The 25,465-nt window shown below is 45.6% G+C and overlaps 1 protein-coding gene across 2 annotated transcripts; it reads right to left on the reverse strand.

The window, feature by feature from the left end:
- Nucleotides 1-1,929: 1,929 nt before the first annotated feature.
- YIPF7 (Yip1 domain family member 7) lies at nt 1,930-22,602 on the reverse strand. Of its 2 annotated transcripts, none has more exons than XM_081924631.1 (6): nt 22,505-22,602; nt 20,195-20,311; nt 18,412-18,578; nt 12,048-12,193; nt 4,016-4,197; nt 1,930-2,987 (listed from the first exon to the last, which is right to left on the reverse strand). In XM_081924631.1, exons 2-6 carry the CDS (start codon nt 20,308-20,310, stop codon nt 2,825-2,827), a joined length of 774 nt encoding a protein of 257 aa, XP_081780757.1. In that variant the 5' UTR covers nt 20,311; nt 22,505-22,602; the 3' UTR covers nt 1,930-2,824. The 2 variants fall into 2 exon arrangements, with proteins under 2 accessions (XP_081780757.1, XP_081780756.1); XM_081924630.1 differs by having other exon boundaries at nt 22,459-22,600.
- Between the last annotated feature and the right edge of the window lie 2,863 nt (nt 22,603-25,465).

Here is a 25,465-nt window from a genome sequence, read left to right on the forward strand (position 1 = left end):
CCCTGTGAAATTATTAACATCCCCTTCCTGGTTTTATTTCATTTTCATCCATTAAACAAATAAAATGTAAATCATATAATCTAATTTTGGTAATGGGATTTAATGCATGCTAGGTAGGGGAAGAGCAGAAAACGTTTAGATGTGAATACAGAAGTAGATAGCTCCAAAAATTAATGCATAATTTTCCTGTATGCAGAATCTTTTTCATTGCCCATTCCCTCTTCGCTCTCTCATACACTGTCTTATTCACGTACACACACTTACCCCGTGTACTGATTTACAGAAAATGCTCACAGGGTATACTATTCACATACGACTCTCAAACCCAGACAATATTCACAACACAAGCTGTGTACACCTTACTAACTTAAAATGCAGCTAGGTTGTCCTTTTTTCTGAAAGCTGGTTTTGGGGTGCTCAAAGCTGGTTTTGGGGTGAAATGCATTAAAATATAGTACACTCGTACTTTGGAGGTCAAATGCCTTGCGAGTCAAACATTTTGGCTCCCGAACGCCACAAACCTGGAAGTGAGTGTTCCGGTTTGCGAACGTTCTTTGGAACCCGAACGTCCAAGACAGGTTCTGTGGGTTCCATTTGGAAGCTGTGCCTTGGTTTCTGAATGTTTTGGAAGTCGAACGGACTTCTGGAATGGATTCTGTTCAAATTCCGAGGTACGACTGTAATTCTTAAGAAATGACAGGCAGAAATGATAGATTGTGGCTAATGTCACAGATATGGATGAAGAGATATGGATTGTGGCTAACACCAGCTGTGGGAACGCACTGGATGGCAGAGTAAAATAGGAATATGTTCACAGCCAGGCATGGTATAGTAGCTGGTGTAAGTGTTACTCTTATTGCAACATCCCTTTCCATTAACTTCATAAACCAATATGTCCCTAGACACTGTCTGCTGGCAGTTCCCTCTCCCCACTTAATTCTGAGCATTTGGAATGGTCACAAACATTCCGTAGCACTCAAGCAGTTCAGCCAATGGCTAGAGAGGGCTCATGTTCATCATAAGATTAGCCAATCACAACAGAGGTTTCAAAGAATACAGTCTTTGTTTATCCATTTTTTAATTTAAAAAATGATTACATAATGAAGAGGGTTTAACATGACACAATTCTTTTTCTCCACCCCTCACCCCAAACTCTATACATTCTGTTCCTCAGATCGATATTATGATCATGAAGAGTTGAATGAGCTAGATAGCCAATGAGTGAATGCTCAACTCAATTCTGAATTGGCCTGGTAATTAGTAAGGTTTTTTTGTGGGGGGAACTGTTGTCTGCTTTCTGAGAATTCTCTCCCACTGGGAGTGTGGTGACAGTGCTATGTGTAAGTGGATGATCACATAGTCTCCTGGAAAATGTAATTCCCAGCGTCAGCCATGGCTGAGAACCAGCTAGAAATTTAAAACCCTCCCCACCTCAAAACAAACAAATCCAGGAGCAGGTTCCAGATCTAGAAGTGGGAGTGGAAATATATAAAAGGTTTGCAAGAAACAAATGAAGATAATTGGCCCGAACAGAGCAATTATTCACCCAGTAAAAGAGAGAAGGGTTAAGTGTTCGGGCCACATACTTCATCGCAATCAACAGACATTTCACTGGGAGTTAAGAGGTTAACGTAAAAGACCTTGATGTACGTTTTCCTTCAAAGCAACCTTGTCAGAATAACGTATTATATTCTGAGCCAAGGGCAAACTTCAGGAGAAAACAAGGCTCAATTCACAATACAGCAGGGGGGCCAGTGTGAGGGTGATTGGGGGCGGGCATTGTTGCATGCGTGACATCAGAACGCTGGGAGGAGCTGGGGGTGGAGCCAAATGCAGCAGCCATGCTGTTTCAATGGCTGGCAGAGCTGCCACTGGGGGGGGGGGGAGACTGCTTTGACACTCCTTCCCCTCTGCGGGAAGGAAACCCTTTTACATGGTTTTGTATGCATTGTGGTATTTTACGCATTGTGACTTGCAGTTGTTTTTATTGATCACAGTTTAGTCATTATTTATTGTAACTGTTAAGAGTGAATTTCTGCTTAATTATTATTTGCTGATGTTTTGAGACTTGAATTTTATTGTTTCCTATTATATTCTATTAGGTTTTTTTTGAAAATTACTTTATTTGATATAAGTTGTTCCATTTTAAAGTTACGTTTTTATTATGACTTATTGTATCGGAACAGATTATGATAAGGTGTGTGTTCTTTGCTGTATATTTTGTTGCCATAAACCACCTTGTATATAGAAATATAGAAGGGTGGTACAGTAGTACCTCTGGTTACATACTTAATTCGTTCCGGAGGTCCGTTCTTAACCTGAAACTGTTCTTAACCTGAAGTACCACTTTAGCAAATGGGGCCTCCTGCTGTTGCCACGCAGCTGCCACACAATTTCTGTTCTCATCCTGAAGCAAAGTTCTTAACCCGAGGTACTATTTCTGGGTTAGTGGAGTCTGTAACATGAAGCATATGTAACCTGAAACGTACGTAAACCAAGGTTCCACTGTATACAAATTAAAAGTAAAATGAAAATGAAATGATGGAAGAAAAGGAGCTGGCCACTAGAGCCATACCGCACTCAGCTTCACGGTTTGCCTTTGTACTTTTTAGACATTGGGGGGCTGGCCCTCACCCCCAAAATATTGGGGGGCCAAAAAGGCTCAGTCTCCAGGAGCTGGTGCCCCTCAGTACAGCAAGCTTTCCAGGCTGAATTCGAGCCCTAAACCATGAGCCTCTAAATCATTCAAAAATATCTGTAGATGGTTCTGATTTTGCAGTCCAACGTAGAGATAAGATAGCACAGTCTGCCTGGACACCAAAGCTCAGAAGATAGCCATGAGTGCAAAGAGACCATAGAGCAAAGCACAGGGGTAGGCAACCAGAAACTGCTGGCCTTCCATCGACAAGGCGGAAGTGAATATTTTGGAGGCTGAGAGGCTGCACCATCCAATAATGAGGAGAGCTAGCAGAGTTCCGAGAAACCCCCTGCAAGAACATAAAAAATCCTACTGGTTAATAAGAGCAGAATAAAAACACTTCAAGAGCCTTCCTAATCAGGGATGCATTGATAGCCAAGGGCCAGCGGCAAAGACAATATAACATCAAGCCAAACAAACAGAAGATGAGGGGAGCAGGCGGGAGGGCATTTTCCATTTCGGATGAAAAACAGCTTCACAATTTGCAGCTTTAAAAGACTAAGCAGCAAGTAGTAAATTAGTCAGCTGCTATCTTGTTTGTGAGGACGGTAAGACAAACAACCGCAGCATTTTCATCCCGCAGCGAACCAGAAGCTGGCAGCAGATAAAGAGAAATGTGTGCATGATGTAATATTTGCACTGTGCAATCGAGGGCAACGGGCACATCCGCCCTGCAAACTGATGCCGGCTTTGTCTCAATTTGACGGACTTGTGGAGGGAGCTGGAAGTGGCCGCTTAGGGAAGGGTTTGTGAATTCGCTCGTGCCACTGCTGCCCTCCCTCTCCGCAGAGAAACAGCTGTTGTTGTTGAAGAAGAAGAGTTTGGATTTGATATCGCGCTTTATCACTACCCGAAGGAGTCTCAAAGCGGCTAACATTCTCCTTTCCCTTCCTCTCCCACAACAAACACTCTGTGAGGTGAGTGGGGCTGAGAGACTTCAGAGAAGTGTGACTGGCCCAAGGTCACCTAGCAGCTGCATGTGGAGGAGTGGAGACGCGAACCCAGTTCACCAGATTACGAGACTACTGCTCTTAACCACTACACCACACTGGCTCTCTGTATTGCCAGGCCCTAGAGGGTACCTGTCACTACCATGATCTGAGTATCTAGAATAAATTTGGCTGTCCGCAATTGGAAAAAAGCATGCTAACCTAAACAGAACCAGCAAAGCAACTCCCATAACTCTCTGTTTCCCCATTGCTTCTATTATCCTTTCTTGCTATTTCCTGGTGTCCTCTGTCTCAATGAAGCTCACATTACCCCTTCCTTATCATTCAAAGCAACCTGCCAGCATTTGAGATGAAACTTCATACTTACTGTAAGGAGAAAAAGACCGCGTAGGTTGATAGGATCACCATGGGCAGCAGGCAGTAGCCTAGCACACTCGCCACACAGCCATAGGAAACACTTGCGATGCTCATCAGGTTGAGCAAAGCATGGATTGCTGTGCAGCCAATAGCACTCATGCCGTAAACGTAGCCAAAGTGGACTTTTCCGGCCTGTAGAAATGAAGAAAGAGAGGAGGGGATCACCATACAAATGGTAGATCAGCCGGAAAAGAAGTGGAGGGTCTTCCTTTCTGCAAGGCCATGGAGGCAATGGGGGTAGAATTTGCTATTATGTGATTGAATCCCGCCTAGAAAAAGGGACAGATGAGATGCATCCTTAAGGATGCAGAGATGCATTGATTATGAGGGAAATGTGCTGGAAAATGTGGGGCAACGTTTCATTTGACACAACATCATTAAGAATAATAATCATTGTTATTATTATTAGCTAAGCTTCCCAGTGGGTGGCGCTGTGGGTTAAACCACAGAGCCTAGGACTTGCCGATCAGAAGGTCAGCGGTTCGAATCCCCGTGACTGGGTGAGCTCCCGTTGCTCGGTCCCTGCTCCTGCCAACCTAGCAGTTCAAGAGCACCTCAAAGTGCAAGTAGATAAATAGGTACCGCTCTGGCGGGAAGGTAAACAGCATTTTCTTGTGCTGCTCTGGTTTGCCAGAAGCGGCTTATTCATGCTGGCCACATGACCTGGAAGCTGTACGCCGGCTCCCTCAGCCAATAAAGCGAGATGAGCGCCACGACCCCAGAGTCGGTCACGACTGGAGCTAATGGTCAGGGGTCCCTTTACCTTTAAGCTTCCCACAAATAAATCAGGATGAGTGCTCGATAAATAGCAAATGTAATCTAAACTCCCTGCATTTTTTGTGTGCAAACAGATCGGGATGGTGGCTCATCCAATAGCCAACATTGTCTAATCTCTCTGCAAACACAGGCGAATGCTCAATAAACAGAGTATCTGGCAGTACCCTGAGTTATAATTGACCTGTAACACAATTCCTTCCACATGGAAAGCCAACATACCAGGGAGTCAGCTATGCAAGACCCTTCCTTCCATCCCAACATCTAGTTTTCTACATGGAAGGTTTTCCCTGCCATATGGAGGAACAACCAGTCACGTAAACTCTCGCCTGCAGTCTGAAGTAATGGAGAACCACTCCAGTGAGAACCAGGGTCTAGTTATTGTTGTTGACCTTGCTGGCTTGTACCCGTTCTTTTTTGTCTTCTCTGTACTGAGCGCTTTGCAAGGTGTTCAACATCTGGGGGCATCTTTCTGTTGCAGCAAAGATACATCATGCCTCTTCATGAAAAAGTACAAAACTTACGTAACTGAATCCACAAAATGAGTCTGAGCGTGTGTGCTTGGCCATCGTAAGCAAAGGAATACCTAGAAAGTTTCAGTGATACCTTTTATGAATCTCCAAGCCGATGGCACCAATAGTACAATTGTGATTTCTTCCCTTAATATTGCAGCCAAAAAGCAGTTGCTGCTGCATTAACCTATCAATGACCGTTGACCTTTTCGTGGAACTTTCCTTCTTCTTCCTTTGCTTCACCCAGTTATCATTCCCCCCCCTCCTTTTAGGGTGCAATCCTACACATCCTTTAAAAATAAAGGTAAAGGGACTGGACCATTAGGTCCAGTCGTGGCCAACTTTGGGGTTGCGGCACTCATCTTGTTTTATTTGCCGAGGGAACCGGCGTACAGCTTCCAGGTCATGTGGCCAGTATGACTAAGCCGCTTCTGGCGAGCCAGAGCAGCACACAGAACCGCTGTTTACCTTCCCGCCGGAGTGGTACCTATTTATCTACTTGCACTTTGAGGTGCTTTCGAACTGCTAGGTTGGCAAGAGCAGGGACTGAGCAACGGGAACTCACCCCGTCACAGGGATTCGAACCGCCGACCTTCTGATCGGCAAGTCCCAGGCTCTGTGGTTTCATCCACAGCGCCACCCGCCTTACCTGGGATTAATTCCCATAGAACTCAATGGGACTGACATGTGAGGAGACCCACATGGGACAGCGTGTTAATAGCTATCGACTCCGTAACAAGGACTGTCGTGGCAATTTGAGAAGACACTTTTATCTCTGAAAGAGAATTAACGGGCCACTGGCTTTTCCAACACTCATATTTCCAGCCCTCCCCCGACTGCTGCTGACATACTGTGGGTATATAATGCCATTAGTGTAACAGATTACTATCAACAACCTCGATTGTCATTAAAGGTTTTCAATAGGTTTAGCATTTTCAATTTGGGCAGGGAGGTTTGATCTGCAATATTTCCTGCAGATGCCGCGCATAAACACAATGCCAGCAATAATCAGCTAATATTTTAACTTGTTTGTTCCAGAGCGTTTGATTAATTGACACAGCCATACTTAGCAGCTTAATCTAAGATTAACAAATTGCTTGCGCCAGAGGCAGAAGACAGCAAGATAGCGGCTAAATGAAAACTCTCTTTGATATACTGCTTGGCGGAGGAGGGAGGTTTTGGTGCAATAAGAAAGGGAAGGGGGTAGTTGGGGAGGACAGGAGGGAAATGAAGCTGGAACAGATCAAGTCAAATTATCTTCCCGTTTCCCATGTCCCACATGCGTTTCTATCTCCTTGACTTTCATTAGAGGCTTGTTTGTGGGGTGGGGGAATTAACCGCTTTGGAACTTAATATTTCTGATGAGGTTTATGTACACAGAACACACATTATTTTCTCAGATCTAACCTTTTATGACTTAGCCCACAGATGGCAACTTTGGCCCAGAAATACTTGCCATCCCCCAAACTGCCTGAAATACAGACCAAGAAGGAATATGTTCAAGCCTCTCTGAGAGAGATTTTGCCAGAAATTGACACAGAAACCAGCAACCTGGAAATCTGAATGTCATTCAGCCCCAGCGCACCAACTGCTCAAGGCTGCTCATTGTCTTTTAGGTCTCTGTTTCAGGTGGTAGAACAAGTGTGGGGAACCTTTGGTCCGCCAGAAGTTGCTGAACTACAACTCCCATCAACCCCTGCAGGTATGGCCAATGGCCAGGGACGATGGAAGTTGTAGTTCATCGGCATCTGGAGGGCCAAAGGTTCCACACATCTGGGCAGGATCTACAGAGGTATGAAAAATGCTGTTAAAAAGTTATTTAAAAATATACAGTAGCTCCCAATGCATTTTGCCATTGATGATTGATCACTGCTCCACAGCGCCTTCTGGTGTCACATTTTTATAACACATTTTTAACGTTATAATGGACCAGTCCAGCTGAGTCCCTGCAGGGGTAGATACAACCTAAGCCGCAGCCTTTCTCAACCTGTGGGTCCCCAGATGTTGTTGAACTACAACTCCCATCACCCCTAGCTAGCAAGGCCAGAGCTCAGGGATGATGGGAGTTGTAGTCCAACAACATCTGGGGACCCACAGGTTGAGAACTGCTAAGGCCATTCATAAGGAAATCAGCCCTGAGTGCTCATTGGAAGGACAGATGGAGAAGCTGAGGCTCCAATACTTTGGCCACCTCATGAGAAGAGAAGACTCCCTGGAAAAGACCCTGATGTTGGGAAAGATAGAGGGCACAAGGAGAAGGGGACGACAGAGGACGAGATGGTTGGACAGTGTTCTCGAAGCTACCAGCATGAGTTTGACCAAACTGTGGGAGGCAGTGGAAGACAGGAGTGCCTGGTGTGCTCTGGTCCATGGGGTCACGAAGAGTCGGACGCGAATAAATGACTAAACAAGGCCATTCTTAATGGTGTGATGGTACAAGGCTCTTCGTCTTTGTCCTTTTATCTGCGTTCACCAGTATTCACAATTCTGGAACAAAGGAAGCTGTTTGATCTAGCTTAGTATTGTCTACATTGATTGGTAGTGGCTCTCCACAGTTTCACAAAGAGGGATCTCCCAGACCTACCCGGATATTTGGGACCTTCTGCATTGAAAGCAAGTGCTGTACCATTGAGCTATAGCCCTTTCCCCTATGGTACATGTGACTGTCCTCCTTAGGGTGGTTTGTTTCTTCTTGTACTGCTACTAATTCCCTTCTGGCTGGCTTTGCAATATATACCATAGACGATAGCTTCTTCAGCAGCAGTAGCAGCAGTATTCCTGGGAGGAGTGGCAATGCTGTAGATGGCAGGTTTTCTTCGAGCTGATTTACCCCAGTCTTTTTGCATATGATAAACCTAGACAGCATCTTAAAAAGCAAAGACATCACCTTGCCAACAAAGGTCCGTATAGTTAAAGCTATGGTTTTCCCAGTAGTGATGTATGGAAGTGAGAGCTGGACCATAAAGAAGGCTGATTGCTGAAGAATTGATGCTTTTGAATTATGGTGCTGGAGGAGACTCCTGAGAGTCCCATGGACTGCAAGAAGATCAAACCTGTCCATTCTGAAGGAAATCAGCCCTGATTGCTCACTGGAAGGACAGATCCTGAAGCTGAGGCTCCAATACTTTGGCCACCTCATGAGAAGAGAAGACTCCCTGGAAAAGACCCTGATGTTGGGAAAGATGGAGGGCCCAAGGAGAAGGGGATGACAGAAGACGAGATGCTTGGACAGTGTTCTCGAAGCTACCAGCATGAGTTTGACCAAACTGCGGGAGGCAGTGGAAGACAGGAGTGCCTGGCGTGCTCTGGTCCATGGGGTCACGAAGAGTTGGACACGACTAAACGACTAAACAACAACAACACCAGTAATTCCTAGCCAGCCTATGCCAATTTATATAACCAAACCACCACATGAATGCCAGCACCATACAACGGTAGGTGTCATGGAAGGCTTAAAGGACATACCAGTCAGAAAGGTAGCCAACTATGCTTTTGTTTTGTAAACGGAGGACAGGAAACTCCTGAATCCACACAGCTACATCTAAGTCCAGTGCCACCTAGTGACTAGACTGCATAATGACACTACCCTCCTGGTAAATTTCTGAATGCTCTCAGCCACGTCAAAAAAGAAAAAGAAAAAGGTAAATGTGGACTCATTTCTAGGAGTGCCATAATCATTCATGCAACCAGTTCTCTATGTGGGGCACTCAGGTGGAATTTGGCAAGGCTGACAAAAAGAGACAAAAGAAAACTGCAGCGGAAATAGGCCTTCTGGCGGTTCCCTCACTGCAAGAAGCAAAGTTACAGAGAACCAGGCAGGGGGTCTTCTTGGTACTGGCGCCCGCCCTGTGGAATGCCCTCCCACCAGATGTCAAGGAAATAAACAACTATCTGACTTTTAGAAGACTTCTGAAAGCAGCCCTGTTTAGGGAAGTTTTTAAGTACTGATGTTTTAATGTATTTTTAATATTTTGTTGGAAGCTGCCTAGAGTGGCTGGGGAAACCCAGCCAGATGGGCGGGGTATAAATAATAATAATGATAATATATTATTATTATTATTATTATTATTATTATTATTATTATTATTGCATCTAAACGAAAACAGGCCCTCACCCGTGCGCCATAAACTCAACCTGCTGGCAAGGTGTGCCGATTGGTGGAGTGAAAAATGCCACATTGTAGTTCTGTTCCTTCAACAAGGTTACAACCATCATGTCACATGGGTTTGTGAAATGACTCCTGTTTGTGCATGACCAGGATCCGGAGTTCAAAGGTGCACTTTCAGTACCAAAAAGACTTGAAGGTCCTACAGGTGTATCAACGTTCCTTGGTTTATTTTCTATATGGTGGGTGCAACAAATAATAGCCATTACTTGGGTTATCAGCAGGAGACGATGCATACATTTTCCACTGGGTGCAACCACCATGTCTTCGACTCCAGGGGTAGCAAATGACCTACCTTCCAGAGATGGTTTGGCTACAGCTCCCATCATCCCTAACCACTGGTCCACACTGTCTGGGGCCAAAAAGAGTTGGAGGTCCAATGGCAACTGGAAAGAACTAAGTTGGCTCCTCTCATTCTACTCCATCCCTTCGCCGGGAGCTTTGCTTAATGAGGAGGAAAAAATGCAGCCTGGTCTCTGGGCTTCCACAACAGCTTGATCTCCAGAACTCAGCACACCGAAGGTTTTCATCACGTGGGAATGCACATTATAACCTGCTAATTGGTGCTGATCCAGCAGCTGTTTAAAAGAGTTGCCAACTTTTTGTTTCAAATGTTCTGGCACCTTAGCAGGGTCAGGCCCCGAGTGAATCAAAAAGCAGAAGTCATCAGATGCTGGTAAGCCAGAGGCAGAATCACGGACAAAAGTCTTCTTCGTTGGCAGGCGCAGAGAGTCAACATGCACCAATGAGTTCTAAAATGGGACGGGCTGGGCTACATTTCTGCCTCCTTTTTTCTCCTATCTTAAGCCCCCGTGGAGGGCAGCTATGGAAGAAACACACAGTGGCGTAGCGTGGGTTGTCAGCACCCGGGGCAAGGCAAGTAATTTGCGCCCCCTAACCCGTGGATTTTAGCACTCAAGCCAGGTAGGGGCAGAGAGCTGCGAATGCAAGCACGCCGCCCCCCGATGTTGCGCCCGGTGCAGCCAGCCCCCCCTGCACCCCCCACACTACGCCACTGGAAACACACACATATACAGTGGTACCTCTGGTTATGTACTTAATTCGTTCCGGAGGTCAGTTCTTAACCTGAAACTGTTCTTAACCTGAAGCACCACTTTAGCTAATGGGGCCTCCCGCTGCCGCCACGCCGCTGGAGCACAATTTTTGTTCTCATCCTGAAGCAAAGTTCTTAACCCAAGGTACTATTTCTGGGTTAGCGGAGTCTGTAACCTGAAGCGTATGTAACCCAAGGTACCACTGTACACAGCAGTCTCACATGCAGCCATGTGTGAAATCGGGCCGAACCTAATGACCTGGCATCCTAACATGCAAAAAAAGTAAAGGTAAAGGACCCCTGGACGGTTAAGTCCAGTCAAAGGCAACTATGGGGTTGCAGCGCTCATCTCGCTTTCAGGCCTAGGGAGCCGGCATTTGTCCACAGACAGTTTTCTGTGTCATGTGGCCAGCAGGACTAAGCCGCTTCTGGTGCAATGGAATACCGTGAGGGAAACCAGAGCACACAGAAACACTGTTTACCTTCCCGCCGAAGTGGCACCTATTTATCTACTTCCACTGGCATGCTTTCAAACCGCTAGGCTGGCAGGAGCTGGGACAGCGCAATAAGAACTCACACCGTCTCGTGGATTCGAACCGCCAACCTTCTGACTGGCAAGCCCAAGAGGCTCAGTGGTTTAGACCACAGCGCCACCCGCATGCACATTTTGGGGTATGTACTGAAGTTTTCAAAGTTTGATGTTTTATCGTGTTTTCATTATTTTGCTGGGAGCCGCCCAGAGTGGCTGGGGAAACCCAGCCAGATGGGCAGGTTATAAATAAGAAAATGACTATTATTGTTATTAATCGCATAATTAGCACAACATATAAGCAAAAGCGCTGCTGGCAACTTTTAAGGGAAAATGTCCCAATAAGGTAGTTTCAGATAACTACCTAATTTTTATTTTTTTAAAAATGGGTTGGGTTGTTGTTTTTCTCCTGTTGGTACTTATATAGTGACAGCCCTATTTTCTGATGCTCTTAGCCACTTTCCTCTCCCAGTTGCAAGAAGCCCTTTTTGAACAGGTCAGGAAGCACAGCAGCAGCATCACGTCTGAGTGGCTCGGAAGATTTCAAGTTCAATGTGTTGCGCTTTATATAATGGAAGGTGCCTGGGGAGGGCACAACCACACAAGGCAGCTGAGAAAGCTTTCAGTTCATCAATTAAGTTGGTTAGATAGCTGTGGGTGCTGTGTTCAGGTGTCCTTTCCCACTATCCCAGCGATAGGAAGCCTGTGGCTCTCCAAATACTGTGCACTTGACCTCCTCTCATCCCTGACCATTGAACAGAAGCAGCTCAATTGAGCAGGGTGCAGCCACAAGGCTAGCTTCCTAGCAGATGAGTCGCTGTTGCTTTCGACATTCCTTAGCACGTGGGGCTTTTAATCGGGTTCTTTCTCCCTACAAAGCCCAAAGTCGTTTGCATTTCTACTGAGGATATTGCTACGAGAACAGCGGCAGTTTGCACTATACCGTACCAGTAGCAGCATCCCTCCAAGCGCCAGGCAGAAAACCATAGGCCCTGTCAGGTCCGTCTCATTCATGATGCTGCCATCTGCTGGCTTCATTGGGTTGAGGACGGTTAATGTTTTTTGCCAGATGTGATCGAAGTTGATCCCCAGCTCTGCAACAGAGGAGGGGGAAGAAGTTTCAAAATGGTTAATCATCCTAAATGAAAAACCTCAGTGCAATAGCTCGCTTTAGAATAACAAAACAGTCGGTTGGCTGTAGGCAAATTATTCTAATGATGCATGCGTTGTAGCCAAGACTTAATTTGGAAGTATTGATTACTCAGTTAGGCAAAGGAAAACTATGTGAACCAGATCACTGACAGGAATAGTCCTGTTGAATCAGGCCAATGACCCATGTAGTTCAGCGTTTTGTTCCTGCAGCAGCCAAGAGAGACTTCTGGAAAGTTCACAAGCAGGACCTGGGTGCAACAGCCTTCACTGCATGCTCTGTTTCTCTTGCACCTGATACAATACGTGGATGAAATCAGACATCTTCCAATGTGAATGTTGATGGATATGCTCTTTATATCCATGCTAGGTAAAGGTAAAGGGACCCCTGACCATTAGGTCCAGTCGTGGCTGACTCTGGGGTTGCGGCGCTCATCTCACTCTACCGGCCGAGGGAGCTGGTGTACAGCTTCCGGGTCACGTGGCCAGCATGACTAAGCCGCTTCTGGCGAACCAGAGCAGCGCAGGGAAACACCATTTACCTTCCCGCCAGAGCGGTACCTATTTATCTACTTGCACTTTGATGTGCTTTCGAACTGCTAGTTTAGCAGGAGCAGGGACCAAGCAATGGGAGCTCACCCCGTCGACCTTCTGATCAGCAAGCCCTAGGCTCTGTGGTTTAACCCACAGCGCCATCTGCATCCCATATCCGTGCTACTTTTATTTATTTGATTAATGAGCTGCCCGTGCAATCCCATTGTGCAAGAAGATATTGCATTGTTTTCATAAGGCAATCACTAATTTTGGCAGACAAGAAAGTGGCTGTAGTGGACACCTCGCTTCGGAGTAGGTTGCTTTCAGGATTCAGTAACATAAGCTTTGTCAGAGTCATTGCAAACGGAATCCCTTATCCAGACCTTGTTCAGAGCAGAAATGAATTTGCTCTCCGCCACAATAATGAGTTCCATAGCTTTACCGCAGAACAGTCTTGAAACAGTTACAAATGAACAGTACAAAATACAAAATAACACATTGCTCGTAAATAAGCAAGGAATGCGGTCTGATCTTCTTTTCAGCATTAATACAGTTCAATAACTTTCCTCTCTCTCTAATGAGATCCTATGGAACCATCTTGCTTGTTCACTATTTCTGATACTACTGCTGGCTCCTGCGATTGACCAAGACGCTGAGTTCTCAGGTTTCATCTTTTTGCTGTGAGAGATCTCTGCTTGGGTTTCTGGGATGAGCCATGAATTAGCCTTAAACACTCTCCTTGCCGCATTTGCTAAAGACAAACACCTCATGCCTAAAGCAAACCTCTCTGCATAGCATTTTAAATACAACACAGTCAAACGTAGCATTGTATGAATATTAAGCTTGTACTATTAAAAGGCCTGTTCTACTAGTGATCCAACAAGCCGAATGCAGCCTGTCAGCTGCACACATTAGACACCTCTCAGCTTTTTTTGCGGGGGGGGGGGGGAGGAGGCTTGGATGAATTCTAAGCTGAATCAGGCAAATTTGGAGAGATTCTGGGCTCTTCCGAGTTGAAGCAGGTATTCTGCAAGACGTCCTATGCCAATTGTGCTGCTCTCAAAGCCTTAGAGGTAAAGGGTAAAGGGACCCCTGAGCATTAGGTCCAGTCGTGACCGACTCTGGGGTTGCGGCGCTCATCTCGCTTCATTGGCCGAGGGAGCCGGCGTACAGCTTCCGGGTCATGTGGGCCAGCATGACTAAGCCGCTTCTGGCGAACCAAAGCAGCGCACGGAAACGACGTTTACCTTCCCGCTGGAGTGGTACCTATTTATCTACTTGCACTTTGACGTGCTTTCAACCTGCTAGTTTGGCAGGAGCAGGGACCGAGTAAAGGGAGCTCACCCCGTCGCAGGGATTTGAACCACCGACCTTCTGATCGGCAAGTCCTAGGCTCTGTGGTTTAACCCACAGCGCCACCCGCGTCCCTTTTCTCAAAGCCTTAGGGCTGCCTTATAGCTTCAGAAATCCCAGAAAGCACAAAGAGGTTGAAACACTCTAGCCCTGTCTAAGCATTCTGTCTTTGTGTTAAGCAAAATGGGGGGGGGGTTGGCGGGGGGGTGAGAGAAGCAGGCAGATCCAGTCATCCTTCACAGTAGGCTTAGATTCAATGGTTGGCTAGATTGGGCAGTGAACAAGGGTTCCTGGGCTCTGAAAGGCCCCCACCAGCCCCTCACAAAACCTCATCACCCTCCATCTTCTCATCTAAGACCTGGCCTCTGAGAAAGAGGCAAGTGGGTCCTTTATTTGCAGTCATTTTGGGTTAGATGGCCAGGAAAATGCCTGTGCATTTGTAACACAGAGACATGTTTTCCTAGGAAAGCCTTATTTAACCACAACAACAAAACAACAATAACCTGAAGTTTACAAATGTATTTCTAATCACTATGCCAAACTCTAGTGGTGGATAGCAAATTCTCCTAGCCAGCTTGCTTGGAAAGATGTGAAGCAACAGGGGCAGCAGAAGTGTGTGAAATTACCCAAGCTCCCAGCAAAAATAGCATTTTGCTTCTGACATTTTCACAGTCACAGTGGTTCACAGTCAATGGTTCCCAAATCGTGGTCTGTGGGATCAGCCATGGTCAGCGTGCTTCGTTCTGATGGCCTGTAACACTAAATATTCACAGTGACTTTTAATTGTGTTTTATTGCTTATTTTATTTTTTTATATTTTAACATTGTCTTTTATTGCTTTACAATTTGAATCCGACGGGCTGCAAATTGTAATACAATAAAATACAATTTAAGAAATAAAAGAAGCGATAAAAATACAATTAAAAATCGTAAAGCATCTAGCACAGCACACGGCAATTTCTGCAACAGGCAGAGGAATTGTTCAGTAGAGTGTCGGCAATTGTCCAACGGTCTGTGGGGGAGGGGGGAGTTTGGTTGCCAAAAGTATGGGGGGGAGAGAGGGGGGGCATAGTCCAGTCAGAACTGAGGAACCCGCAAACTCATGAACCATCTATGAACAAGCCACTGTCTCTCTTCCTATTAAGTTGCAAGGATAGAATTTGGAGACCATTTAAGCCACTTGCGCTCCTCCCTGGAAGTTCCTCTTAGGCAGCTTCCCAGCCTTGGGTCCCTGGGTGTGGACTACAACTCCTATGCTCCTGGGCCAGTGGCCATATTGGCTGGGGATGATGGGACTTTCTGTCAGGTTTTGGAGAATTTGATCCCTCCTACACTAGCAGCCAATAAGCAGAGAAACAATAAAAGTTCTTACCACGAATTTATTCAATAATTCACAGAGAGCGATGAAGGAAGGCAGTCTCCCTAAGATAATGGCGTTGCTCTGAGTAAAGTCCCGCCCCCTCCGTCTCTCCTATTCTACATCACCCCTGTGTCGGCTAATCTGAGCTTTCTGCCTCTGAGCTCTCTGTTCTAATACCCTCAATGCACTCCTGGTCCTGGGAGAGGGGGTGGTCAGGAATGCTTTCCAGAGACACTGAGTCTGTCAGCTGTCTCTCCCCTGGTGCTGCTGCTTCTTCCTGCTGTTCCTCTCTCAATATTTCCCAGCTTTCCTCTCTGCAGCCTCTGAACTGTGCCCTTCTGCAAACCACTGTTCTAAATCTATACTGTCCTCCTGTTCTTGGGAAGGTTCAGGAGAACGGGGAGCAGTCCCCACGATTCCTCCTCAGTCCAGCCTCTGACATCTGTCAGGAGTGCTAACTTGGCCCTATGACTGTGGGTGCCAGGGGCTGTGGGTGCCATGCAGCGTGCATGGCCCTGGCACCAAAATTTGTGTGTGCCCGGCTTGGTGTGCTCTGGCACCCAGGGACCCAGGGAGTTAGCATCTACTGAACTTGTAGTCAAATGGCATCTGGGGACTCTTGTGTTGGGGGAGACTGCTCAAAGGAGTAGGTTTCAAACGTGATAAGATTAGGGATGGGTAATCTGTGTCTCTCCAGATGCTGTCACACTTCAACTCCCATCAGCCCCGGCCGGCATAGCCAGAAATCTGGAATGATGGGAGTTGTAGTTCAGTAACAAACAGAGAGCCATAGGTCCCCCACCCCGAGACAGGTAGATAGACTTGGGGGTCGCTTTTGTCCTCCTAGCGATCAAATGGAGATAAGTACTGTGCATTATTTAAATATATGGGAAAAGGCTAGACTCTAACAGGGGAGTCCTATGGAGTGCAAATATACAAAGCACATTCAAAACACATCCTGCCCCCCCAAAAAAAGAATACTGAGAACTGCAGTTTAAGGGTGCTGGGAATTATAGCTCTGTGTGGGGGTAAACTACAGTTCCCGGTACATCAGAATGAGATTAAATATTTCCACTAGTTATTTCATGTACATATTTTTTAACCTTCTTCATTATTTAAATCGAACACAGTTGATGTTGTTATGGTAATCTATAGTATGTTATAGTTCTAGGATATTTATCAAGTTTTGCCTTGGAATACGCTGCCTTTATTTTTTAAAAAAAAGCCGGCAAATTTATTACTAGATATGTAAACAAGATTATAACAAGTGTTTATTAATTATAGGTACCTTAACATGATATCTGATTATGCAATATAAATATAGAGGGAAAGGCAATGCTATGAAATCTGAATATGAAATTTATTTTGATGCTGTCATCTAGAGGCAGTAAAGTACATGATGTATGTGCCATAAAAATGAGTTATCACCTTTATTTTCCATGCAAATTGTAGTGCTGCCCTTTCAAATATAAACATGTGTCTGTGTTACAAATGCAAGACAACAAATTAAACAAAGCTCTCCCCCCCCCAACCCCAGTTTCGGATTTGATAGCCTAAGATTGAATATTGCTTTTAAACATACTTTCTACCTAGGATTTTGCCTGTGCTGTGATCAGTTAAATTACTATTCTGGGCACAGAGCAATTGAAAATGTGTGTGTGTGAGTGGTAAGTTAACACTTCAAACTTCAATAAACTTTCTCTTGCTTACATTTATTCATTTATAAGAAAGGGAGTTTTAATTGCAATTTATAGTTTGATATTTTGGACATTATGAAATGTCTATTAAGAACATGTGATCTGCTGCTTAATTTTAACATGAAGGAAGGTGCCAAAATGAGTCAAGGAATGGAGTAAAATCTGGCTTTTGGCCTGCAAGCGGTGTAGGTCCAATTGCCTTCTAAATCTGGCCCGCAGATGGTCAGGGAATATCTTAAGTTGTGGGTAAACATATCAGATGACACAGCGATTCTTCAAACAGCTCTTGTTTATTCACAGGCCAGAACAGAACTGAACTGAAGGGTTCAGTCAGCCTGCTTATATAGAGCTCCAGTACAACGTAACTGTAACAGTTTTCTAAAACTATCCAATCACTGAACATCACTTTCGATCCCTTATTTGCATAACTATCTACAGTATCCCCCTGCTGGCCCAGGGTGAGAACTTCAGTACATAACAGAATCAGCATGTTTTTACATGAGTAGAATGTGTGCTTTTGTTTAAAATGCATCTCTGAGTTATTTGTGGAGCACAGGAATTTGTTCATCCTTCCCCCCCCCCCCAAAAAAAATATAGTCTGCCCCTCCACAAGGTCTGAGGGACAGTGGACAGTTTGCTGACCCCTGGGGTAGAGGGTCAGAGCTGGCCAAAAACATTTTCAACTGCTGGAGGTGAAAGACAAGATGCTCCCTTGCCACCAATCCACAAGCACAAGTCAAAGGAACTGCTATTTGAACTGTGCTTTAACACTGGTAACAGGATAGCATCTTCCATCACACCTGAGGGCAGCCGACTAGGTTAAGGGATGCAGGGCAGGTCTAGTGGCACACACAACACAGCCACTTAACACTACCTGGACACAACTCCCAGCCCTTGAGCATCTGCTGCCTGAGGCCACGCTTTGCCCAATGACAGGGCCGGCTCTAGCAAAGGATCACTGAGCGTTGTTGTGTGGAGAAATGTCGGCTTCTCTTGTTGGGAAGCCAGAAAAAGGGTAATATTCCAGGCAGGTCGTTTCCCCAGCCTCAGACAAGTCCCACCCCTCATTTAGACAAGTTCTTGTTAGTAATATTATAGGGAAGGAAAATAAATCACTTCCTTGACACCGCAGAAATTTGCGATGAGTATTAAGGGATTCTGCTCCACGTAGAAGCCGCCAGAACATGGGGAAAGTGTAATTAAGCGTTTTAATTCCGTACCTTCTAGCAAAGGCGGTTCTTCATCAAAGCTGTCAGGGTAAGCGGTGTTAGGTGGGAACTCTGAGGTGAACGCCGGTTGAAAAATCTGGCCTGTGTACTGCTGAGAAGACGAAGCCCTTTCTGGAGAAGCAAATGCATCTGGCGGTGGCGAGGCAACTGCCCAACCTCTACAAGGAAGACAACATGGGGAACGGGAGTCAAAAGCACTGCTACTGGAGTGAAAGGGCATCTTCCTCAAAACAGTATGAATTGGGTCTAACCAGGGGTTGGCAAGGCTTACTAGGTATGGGCTGGGTCACTCCCACGGAGATCCTCTGTGGGCCAGACCTGCACAGCGCAATGCCGGAAATCGCGTCTGCGCATGCCCAGATGCCGAAAATTGCACCTGCGCAGAAGCGATTTTCAGCATCTGGGCATGCACAGAAGCGATTAGAAGAAGAAGAAGAGTTTGGATTTGATATCCCGCCTTTCACTCCCTTTAAGGAGTCTCAAAGCGGCTAACATTCTCCTTTCCCTTCCTCCCCCACAACAAACACTCTGTGAGGTGAATACCCACCCATCTGTCTGGGTTTCCCAGCCACTCTGGGTGGCTTCCAGCAAAATATTAAAATACAATAATTCATCACATATTAAAAGCTTCCCTAAAGAGAGCTGCCTTCAGATGTCTTCTAAAAGTCAGATACAGTGGTACCTCAGGTTACATATGCTTCAGGTTACATACGCTTCAGGTTACAGGCACCGCTAACCCAGAAATAGTGCTTCAGGTTAAGAACTTTGCTTCAGGGTGAGAACAGAAATCATGCTCCAGCGGTATGGCTAAAGTGGTGCTTCAGGTTAAGAACAGTTTCAGGTTAAGTATGGACCTCCGGAACGAATTAAGTACTTAACCCGAGGTACCACTGTAGTTGTTTATTTCCTCAACATCTGATGGGAGGGCATTCCACAGGGCGGGCACCACTACTAAGAAGGCCCTCTGCCTGATTCCCTATAACTTCACTTCTTGCAGTGAGGGAACCACCAGAAGGCCCTCAGTAAAACCTCTGTGCGCTTCCCTCCTCACTGTGCCCTGCCAGTTCCTCCTGCTCCTCATCATGGCTGGGTGGCTGCCACTCAACCCTGCCAGGTACCCAGTGTTCAAGTCTGCTGGGAGCTCTCTGCCTCTTGCTCCTCAATTGCTGTGGCTGTGCCACGTGCTGCAGCCACGGTCCCTTGCAGTGACCTACACCGTGGCCCAACCACCAGCAGAGTGTCGGGGACCATGGCTGCAGCAGCGGAGGAGCAAGAGGAGGCAGCGAGCACCCAGCAGTGGCGATTGCCCGTGAGCCTGCTGCCCTGAGACAACCACCTCACCACGGCTCAGAGGCGAGCCAGCCCATGAAAAAAATGTGCTTTCTGTAGCATTTGGAAATTGGAGAATGTGTCTTGTTGGCCTTGGAAGGAAGGAAGGAAGGAAAGTAAAAAAAAAAAATGCATTGCTACAACTGTGTTCAAGAAACATGGGGATTAATATTGAACAACTATTGGTGGGATCTTGTTCTAAATCTGTGTTATTACTTCTTTTTTTTTTTTTTAGGTAAAGGGACTGTAAAGTACCCTAAGCATACATTTTAATGTTTTTTGTTTTATTATAAGTGCAGCCAACTGATACGCCTCATAAAATTCTCAAGGCTGGAACACTTTCTTAACAAAAGGGGGGGAAACCCAATTAAATTGTGTTATTAATTGCAATTGAAATGCAATGTTAAAATTAAACCAGTAAATTTGTTCTATTTCAAGCACTTACTGTTTGCTTCCATACTCATTTCCAGGGGGTTCAGGCCCGCTATAACCTTGCTCTTGGTTTTCAGCGACGTAATCTGACTGGTAAAAATCTATATCAAATTGCTCAAAGTTTGACATACTGAAGAGAAGGAGAACAGGTTACTTTAGCAACAATGTAATCTGAAATACAGCAAATGTTTGATATGTGTGCCTTTTGGAACAGAACCTGGAAATCCAGGTTTACTGATATACTGGTTATTTTCTCTGGAATTAAAAGCATTTCTTCCGTTAATTTTACAGTGAATCCAAATGATGCTGCCGCTAAACTATTGCATTCTATAGCAAGTCTATAAAATCACGGCCACAGCAGAGAGGTATTTTTCTCTGTAGGAATGCTAGTGAAACTGGCATTCAGTTTACTATATGTGGACTCCGTAAAGTATATATTAACTTTTTCATAGTTAACTTAGCACTACAATTTATGGTGATGGCCCCTGGCCCTAGCTGTTAACTTAGAGCTTCCCCCCACTCTTTAAAAAAATATTAAACAAGTTAATGGAAAATAGAATTTACCTATTCTGCAGGTAGGAGAAAGAAGCCAACAATAAAGACTTGTCATCAATGCCACCTCTACCTGCTGGTGATTCATGGGCCAGAATCGAGCCCTTCCCTTGTGAAAGGAGACTATTGAGGTCCGCCAGGTAAGATATACAGGCGTACCTTGATTCTCAAACACCTTGGTACTCATACGTTTTGGCTCCCGAACGCCGCAAACCCAGAAGTGAGTGTTCCGGTTTGTGATATTTTTTGGAAGCCGAACGTCCGACGCAGCTTCTGATTGGCTGCAGGAAGGTCCTGCAGCCAATTGGAAGCCGCGCCTTGGTTTTCAGAAGTCAAATGGACTTCAGGAAAGGATTACGTTTGAGAACCAAGGTATGACTGTAAGGTTGTCTAGGAGAGGGGAGGTGGAAGGACTTATAGACTCCGCTTGTTTTCCGTTTAGCTGTGGGTCTCTAGTCAGAAGTGCCACTGAGTTAATTAGGGCTTACTCACCAGGAAGTGGGTACGGGACTGCATACTAACAAAACAAAACAAAAAATAAGAACTGCCATCCTGAATAGGGGCAAATGTCCATGTCATCCTGTTTTCCTGCTGATATGGTATCAGCAGGTTTAGGGTGTGTGTGTTTGTGTGTGCAATGGGGCAACAGGGATGAAGAAGAAGAGTCTGGATTTGATATCCCGCTTTATCACTACCCAAAGGAGTCTCAAAGCGGCTAACATTCTCCTTTTCCTTCCTCCCCCACAACAAACACTCTGTGAGGTGAGTGGGGCTGAGAGACTTCAGAGAAGTGTGACTGGCCCAAGGTCACCCAGCAGCTGCATGTGGAGGAGCGGAGAAGCGAACCTGGTTCACCAGATTATGAGTCTAACGCTCATAACCACTACACCACACTGGCTCTCAGGGATGTGGGGAAGAGTTATGAGTGATTCACCCACCTGCCCTGTATCTGCTCCTAGACCTAGAGAATGTCCAATTAGGCCTCTAAATCAGGCATAGGGAACATGTAGTTCCTCCAGATGTTGCTGGACTCCAAATCCCATCAGCCATAGCCAGGAGGGCAAATTGCAATGGATGATGGGAACTGTAGTCCAGCAACATCCCATCCTCACTCTATCAACGAATAAAGTAAAAGAAAACGTAAACCCATGCAGGAACAACTTTCTAAGAAAAACTTTAAAATGTGATCAGTATTTCATTGGGAGTTCTTGGAAAAAAACAAAAAACCACAGAACGCATTTTGTATTTACAAGTGCTGATTGATATCCTATAATCAAATCAATCTGCTTCAGCCTGATGCCTTCATTTATCAAAAATACTTAGCACAACAATTATGCCATATAGCAACTCTCTTTCCTGCTAGTTAACAAATCATTCATGTTTCCAAATTTAGAAGAAAATCTGATTTATTTTTAATAAGTCTAGTAAATTAGGGTTTTTTATTAGAAATGTGACATTTTCTATAAATTATGTGCACATAAAATTATGGAAGTACATAATAATTCTTAAAGCAACCCTGGAATATATTTTCTAATTTAATTGTCAGTACAATTTTAATGCTTTAAAATGCCTTTAATATTTCTCAGACGTACCCCTCCCCCCCCCAAAAAACCCACCCCAAACAAAAGCCAAGCTGTTGCTATCAATTACTTGAGTGTGTCTAAAAGGTGCACAGCTGGGACTTAGAACTACTCCTTCTAAACATTTAAAACTGAAGGCCCATACCTCTTCCTACCGTCGATGAAAATTCCCTACTATAGATTCAGCTTACATGCAGAGAGACGAGCCAAGCCTTCTGGTGTCTTCAGCAGGGTGATCTTGAGCTATTTATAAAGTCCTAAATTTGGCTTTCCAACAGATGCATGACAGAGAGACTTTCAGTGCCATGGACATTATTTCCAACATGATTTGTCTGGTAACAGAGCTAATAAATTAACCAGAAAGTAGACAAGGCTCTTTACTTTAAAACAGTATTTTTGGTCTTTGAACAGTAATTTTAAAAACCCGCCTTGCCTAGCGGGTCCCAGAGAAGGACATTGCACAAAAAAAGGTTCTTTGGTGTTGCGGCTTGTCCTTCGCAGGGGACGGGACACTTTTTCTAAACTTCTGCCTTCTGCTCAAGTGGCTGACAACACAATCCTATAGATGTCTACCCAGAGAATTTCCTAGCAGATGACCACAGTGCCTGGAGACAGACAGACAGTCAGGTTCTGCATCCATAGCAGTGGTCAGAGGAGAAATGACTGCTGGGAGGGAGCAATCAAAGGCATTAAGGCACAGGTGCAGATGTGAGTGGTTTGGCGGCGAGCATTGCTCGGTTGGCGGCTGGGCGTCGGGGCAATCCTTTGTCTTGGATGGAGGGGAGGTTGTAGTCTCTGCCCGCCCCTCCAAATGCTGGGGTATCCCATTAAAGGGATCTGGGGGAGTGGCCATGTCCGCGTGGCCAGGCAGGGCCCAGGGCCAAAGGCACTCCCCCAAGAAGCAGTCCCTGCAGGGGTCACTCCATCTGATGTACGTCTTAGGAACCTCTGCCTAGATTGACCACACATATTTGGATTGCCCTAAGCCAAACCTCTTTCATTTGTATTCAATCAAGTTGTGGCCTGTATTGACCACAAACCAGTCTTATTGCTCTCTTTAATTATATGGGTTGGGGTATGGGGACATGGGTGGCGCTGTGGTCTAAACCATTAGGTCCAGTCGCGGATGACTCTGGCACTGAGGCACTCATCTAACTTTATTGGCCGAGGGAGCCGGCGTACAGCTTCCGGGTCATGTGGCCAGCATGACTAAGCCGCTTCTGGCGAACCAGAGCAGCGCACGGAAACGCCGTTTACCTTCCCGCCAGAGTGGTACCTATTTATCTACTTGCACTTTGAGGTGCTTTTGAACTGCTAGGTTGGCGGGAGCAGGGACTGAGCAACAGGAGCTCACCCTGTCATGGGGATTTGAACCGCTGACCTTCTGATCGGCAAGTCCTAGGCTCTGTGGTTTAACCCACAGCGCCACCCGCGTCCCATAATAAATGGTAGGATTTTGATCAAATGGGATATGGATGAAAGTACAAGCTTCAGAAATGTGCCAGATAAGGAATCCCTGAGCTGCCTTATGCAAAGCAGCCTGGCTGGCTTAGCAAAGAGCAAATCTGTTAACATGACAAAAAGGGTTGACCGGGCCATCGGAGAGGAATCCTTTGGCCTGGGGAGATTGATGTTGCCAAGGTGTGTGTTTGAAGTGACAGGGAAAGAGTTTTTGTTCTGGGAAGGAGGAAAGAGAAAGAAAGACTGGGATCCATCTTGGGCAGGCTGGCTGAAGGCTGGCTGAGAGAGCTGCACTGCTGTGGGGCACAAGCCCCTCTTGAAATGACCATGCTGTCAGATCTGGACTCCCTCCATGCAGACTGAAGGTGTAAAAAGGTTAACAAACCATATTTCATAAACCTATGACAGTCTCTCCCGTGTCTCTATTCTCCAAAGGAACACAGACCTGATGTGAGTGCCTGGAACCCTATGGATGCTGCTACCGCTCGCCAGAGAGTTGGGGTGACACCCAACTTTTGTAAGAGTATATTGGGTGAGGATCTGTCAGAGGGCAAGGCCTGTAGCTCAGAGGCAGAGAGCCTGCTTTGCATGCAGGAAGTTCAGGTTGAATCCCTGGCATTTCCGGGTATTACTGCAAATGTCCCCTGCCTAATACAGTGGTATCTTGGTTCTCAAACGCCTTGGTTCTCAAATGCCTTGGTTCCATAAAGGCAAAAACCCGGAAGTAAGTGCTCTGGTTTTCGAACATTTATCGGAAGCCGAACGTCTGATGCGGCTGTTGGCTATTGTTTCCTGGGCGCCCGTGCAAATCAGAAGCTGTTCCTTGGTTTTTGAACATTTTGGAAGTCAAACAGACTTCCGGAACAGATTAAGTTTGGTGCTTTTGTTTTTGCTATTTATTTTGTGTTTTTGAGGCTTTTTCTGTTACAGTCATACATCGGGTTATGCGATTTTGGGTTGCGCACCATGCCGAACCCAGAAGTACTGGAATGGGTTACTTCTGGGTTTCGGCGCTTGCACATGTGCAGAAGTGCTAAATTGCGTCTGTGAACACTGTGGGTTGCAAACGTGCCTCCCGCACGGATCACGTATGTAACCCGAGCGTCCACTGTAGTTTGTTTTTGTGACTGTGTGGTACCCAGTTCAGCTACTGATTGATTGATTGTATGGCTGCGGAAATGGATAAAAGCCCCCGATCCAGACCATCATATGTGCAGGTAAGAAAAAATAATAATTTTAATTTTTATCATCTACAATACTGTCTTGCTTATTTTATAGTACAGTACATTGATTATTGCTTTCATTTTATGGATCAATGGTCTCGTTAGATAGTAAAATTCATGTCAAATTACTGTTTTAGGTGTTTGTTTTTTTAAAAAAAGTCTGGAACGGATTAATCCATTTTGCATTACTTTCTATGAGAAAGCGTGCCTTGGTTTTGGAACGCTTTGGTTTTGGAACGGACTTCCGGAACGGATTAGGTTTGAGAACCAAGGTACCGCTGTACCTTGCAGAAGTGATACTAGTCAGTGTAGGTCATGCTGGATGGATGGATGGTCAACTTCCTATATTCTGCAGCACAGCTGGGGATTTGTGCTTTTCCCTCAAATCGTGCAGGTGCTCAAGCTCTAGATTCAAGTCAGGGTGTGTGTGTGTGTGTGTGTGTGTGTGTGACTAATCTTAAGGCAATT

This window comes from Podarcis melisellensis, assembly GCF_964234715.1.
Source record: "Podarcis melisellensis genome assembly, chromosome: 9".
NCBI lineage: Eukaryota > Metazoa > Chordata > Lepidosauria > Squamata > Lacertidae > Podarcis > Podarcis melisellensis.

Excerpts from the sequence above, each read along its gene's own strand:
- YIPF7 (XM_081924631.1), bottom strand. The coding sequence starts at position 20,310 with ATGTCAAACTTTGAGCAATTTGATATAGATTTTTACCAGTCAGATTAC. Across the intron at positions 18,579-20,194 it reads AATGAGTATGGAAGCAAACA|AGGTTGGGCAGTTGCCTCGC; the intron begins GTAAGTGCTTGA and ends TCTTCCTTGTAG. Across the intron at positions 2,988-4,015 it reads GCGGTCTTTTTCTCCTTACA|GGGGTTTCTCGGAACTCTGC; the intron begins GTAAGTATGAAG and ends ATGTTCTTGCAG.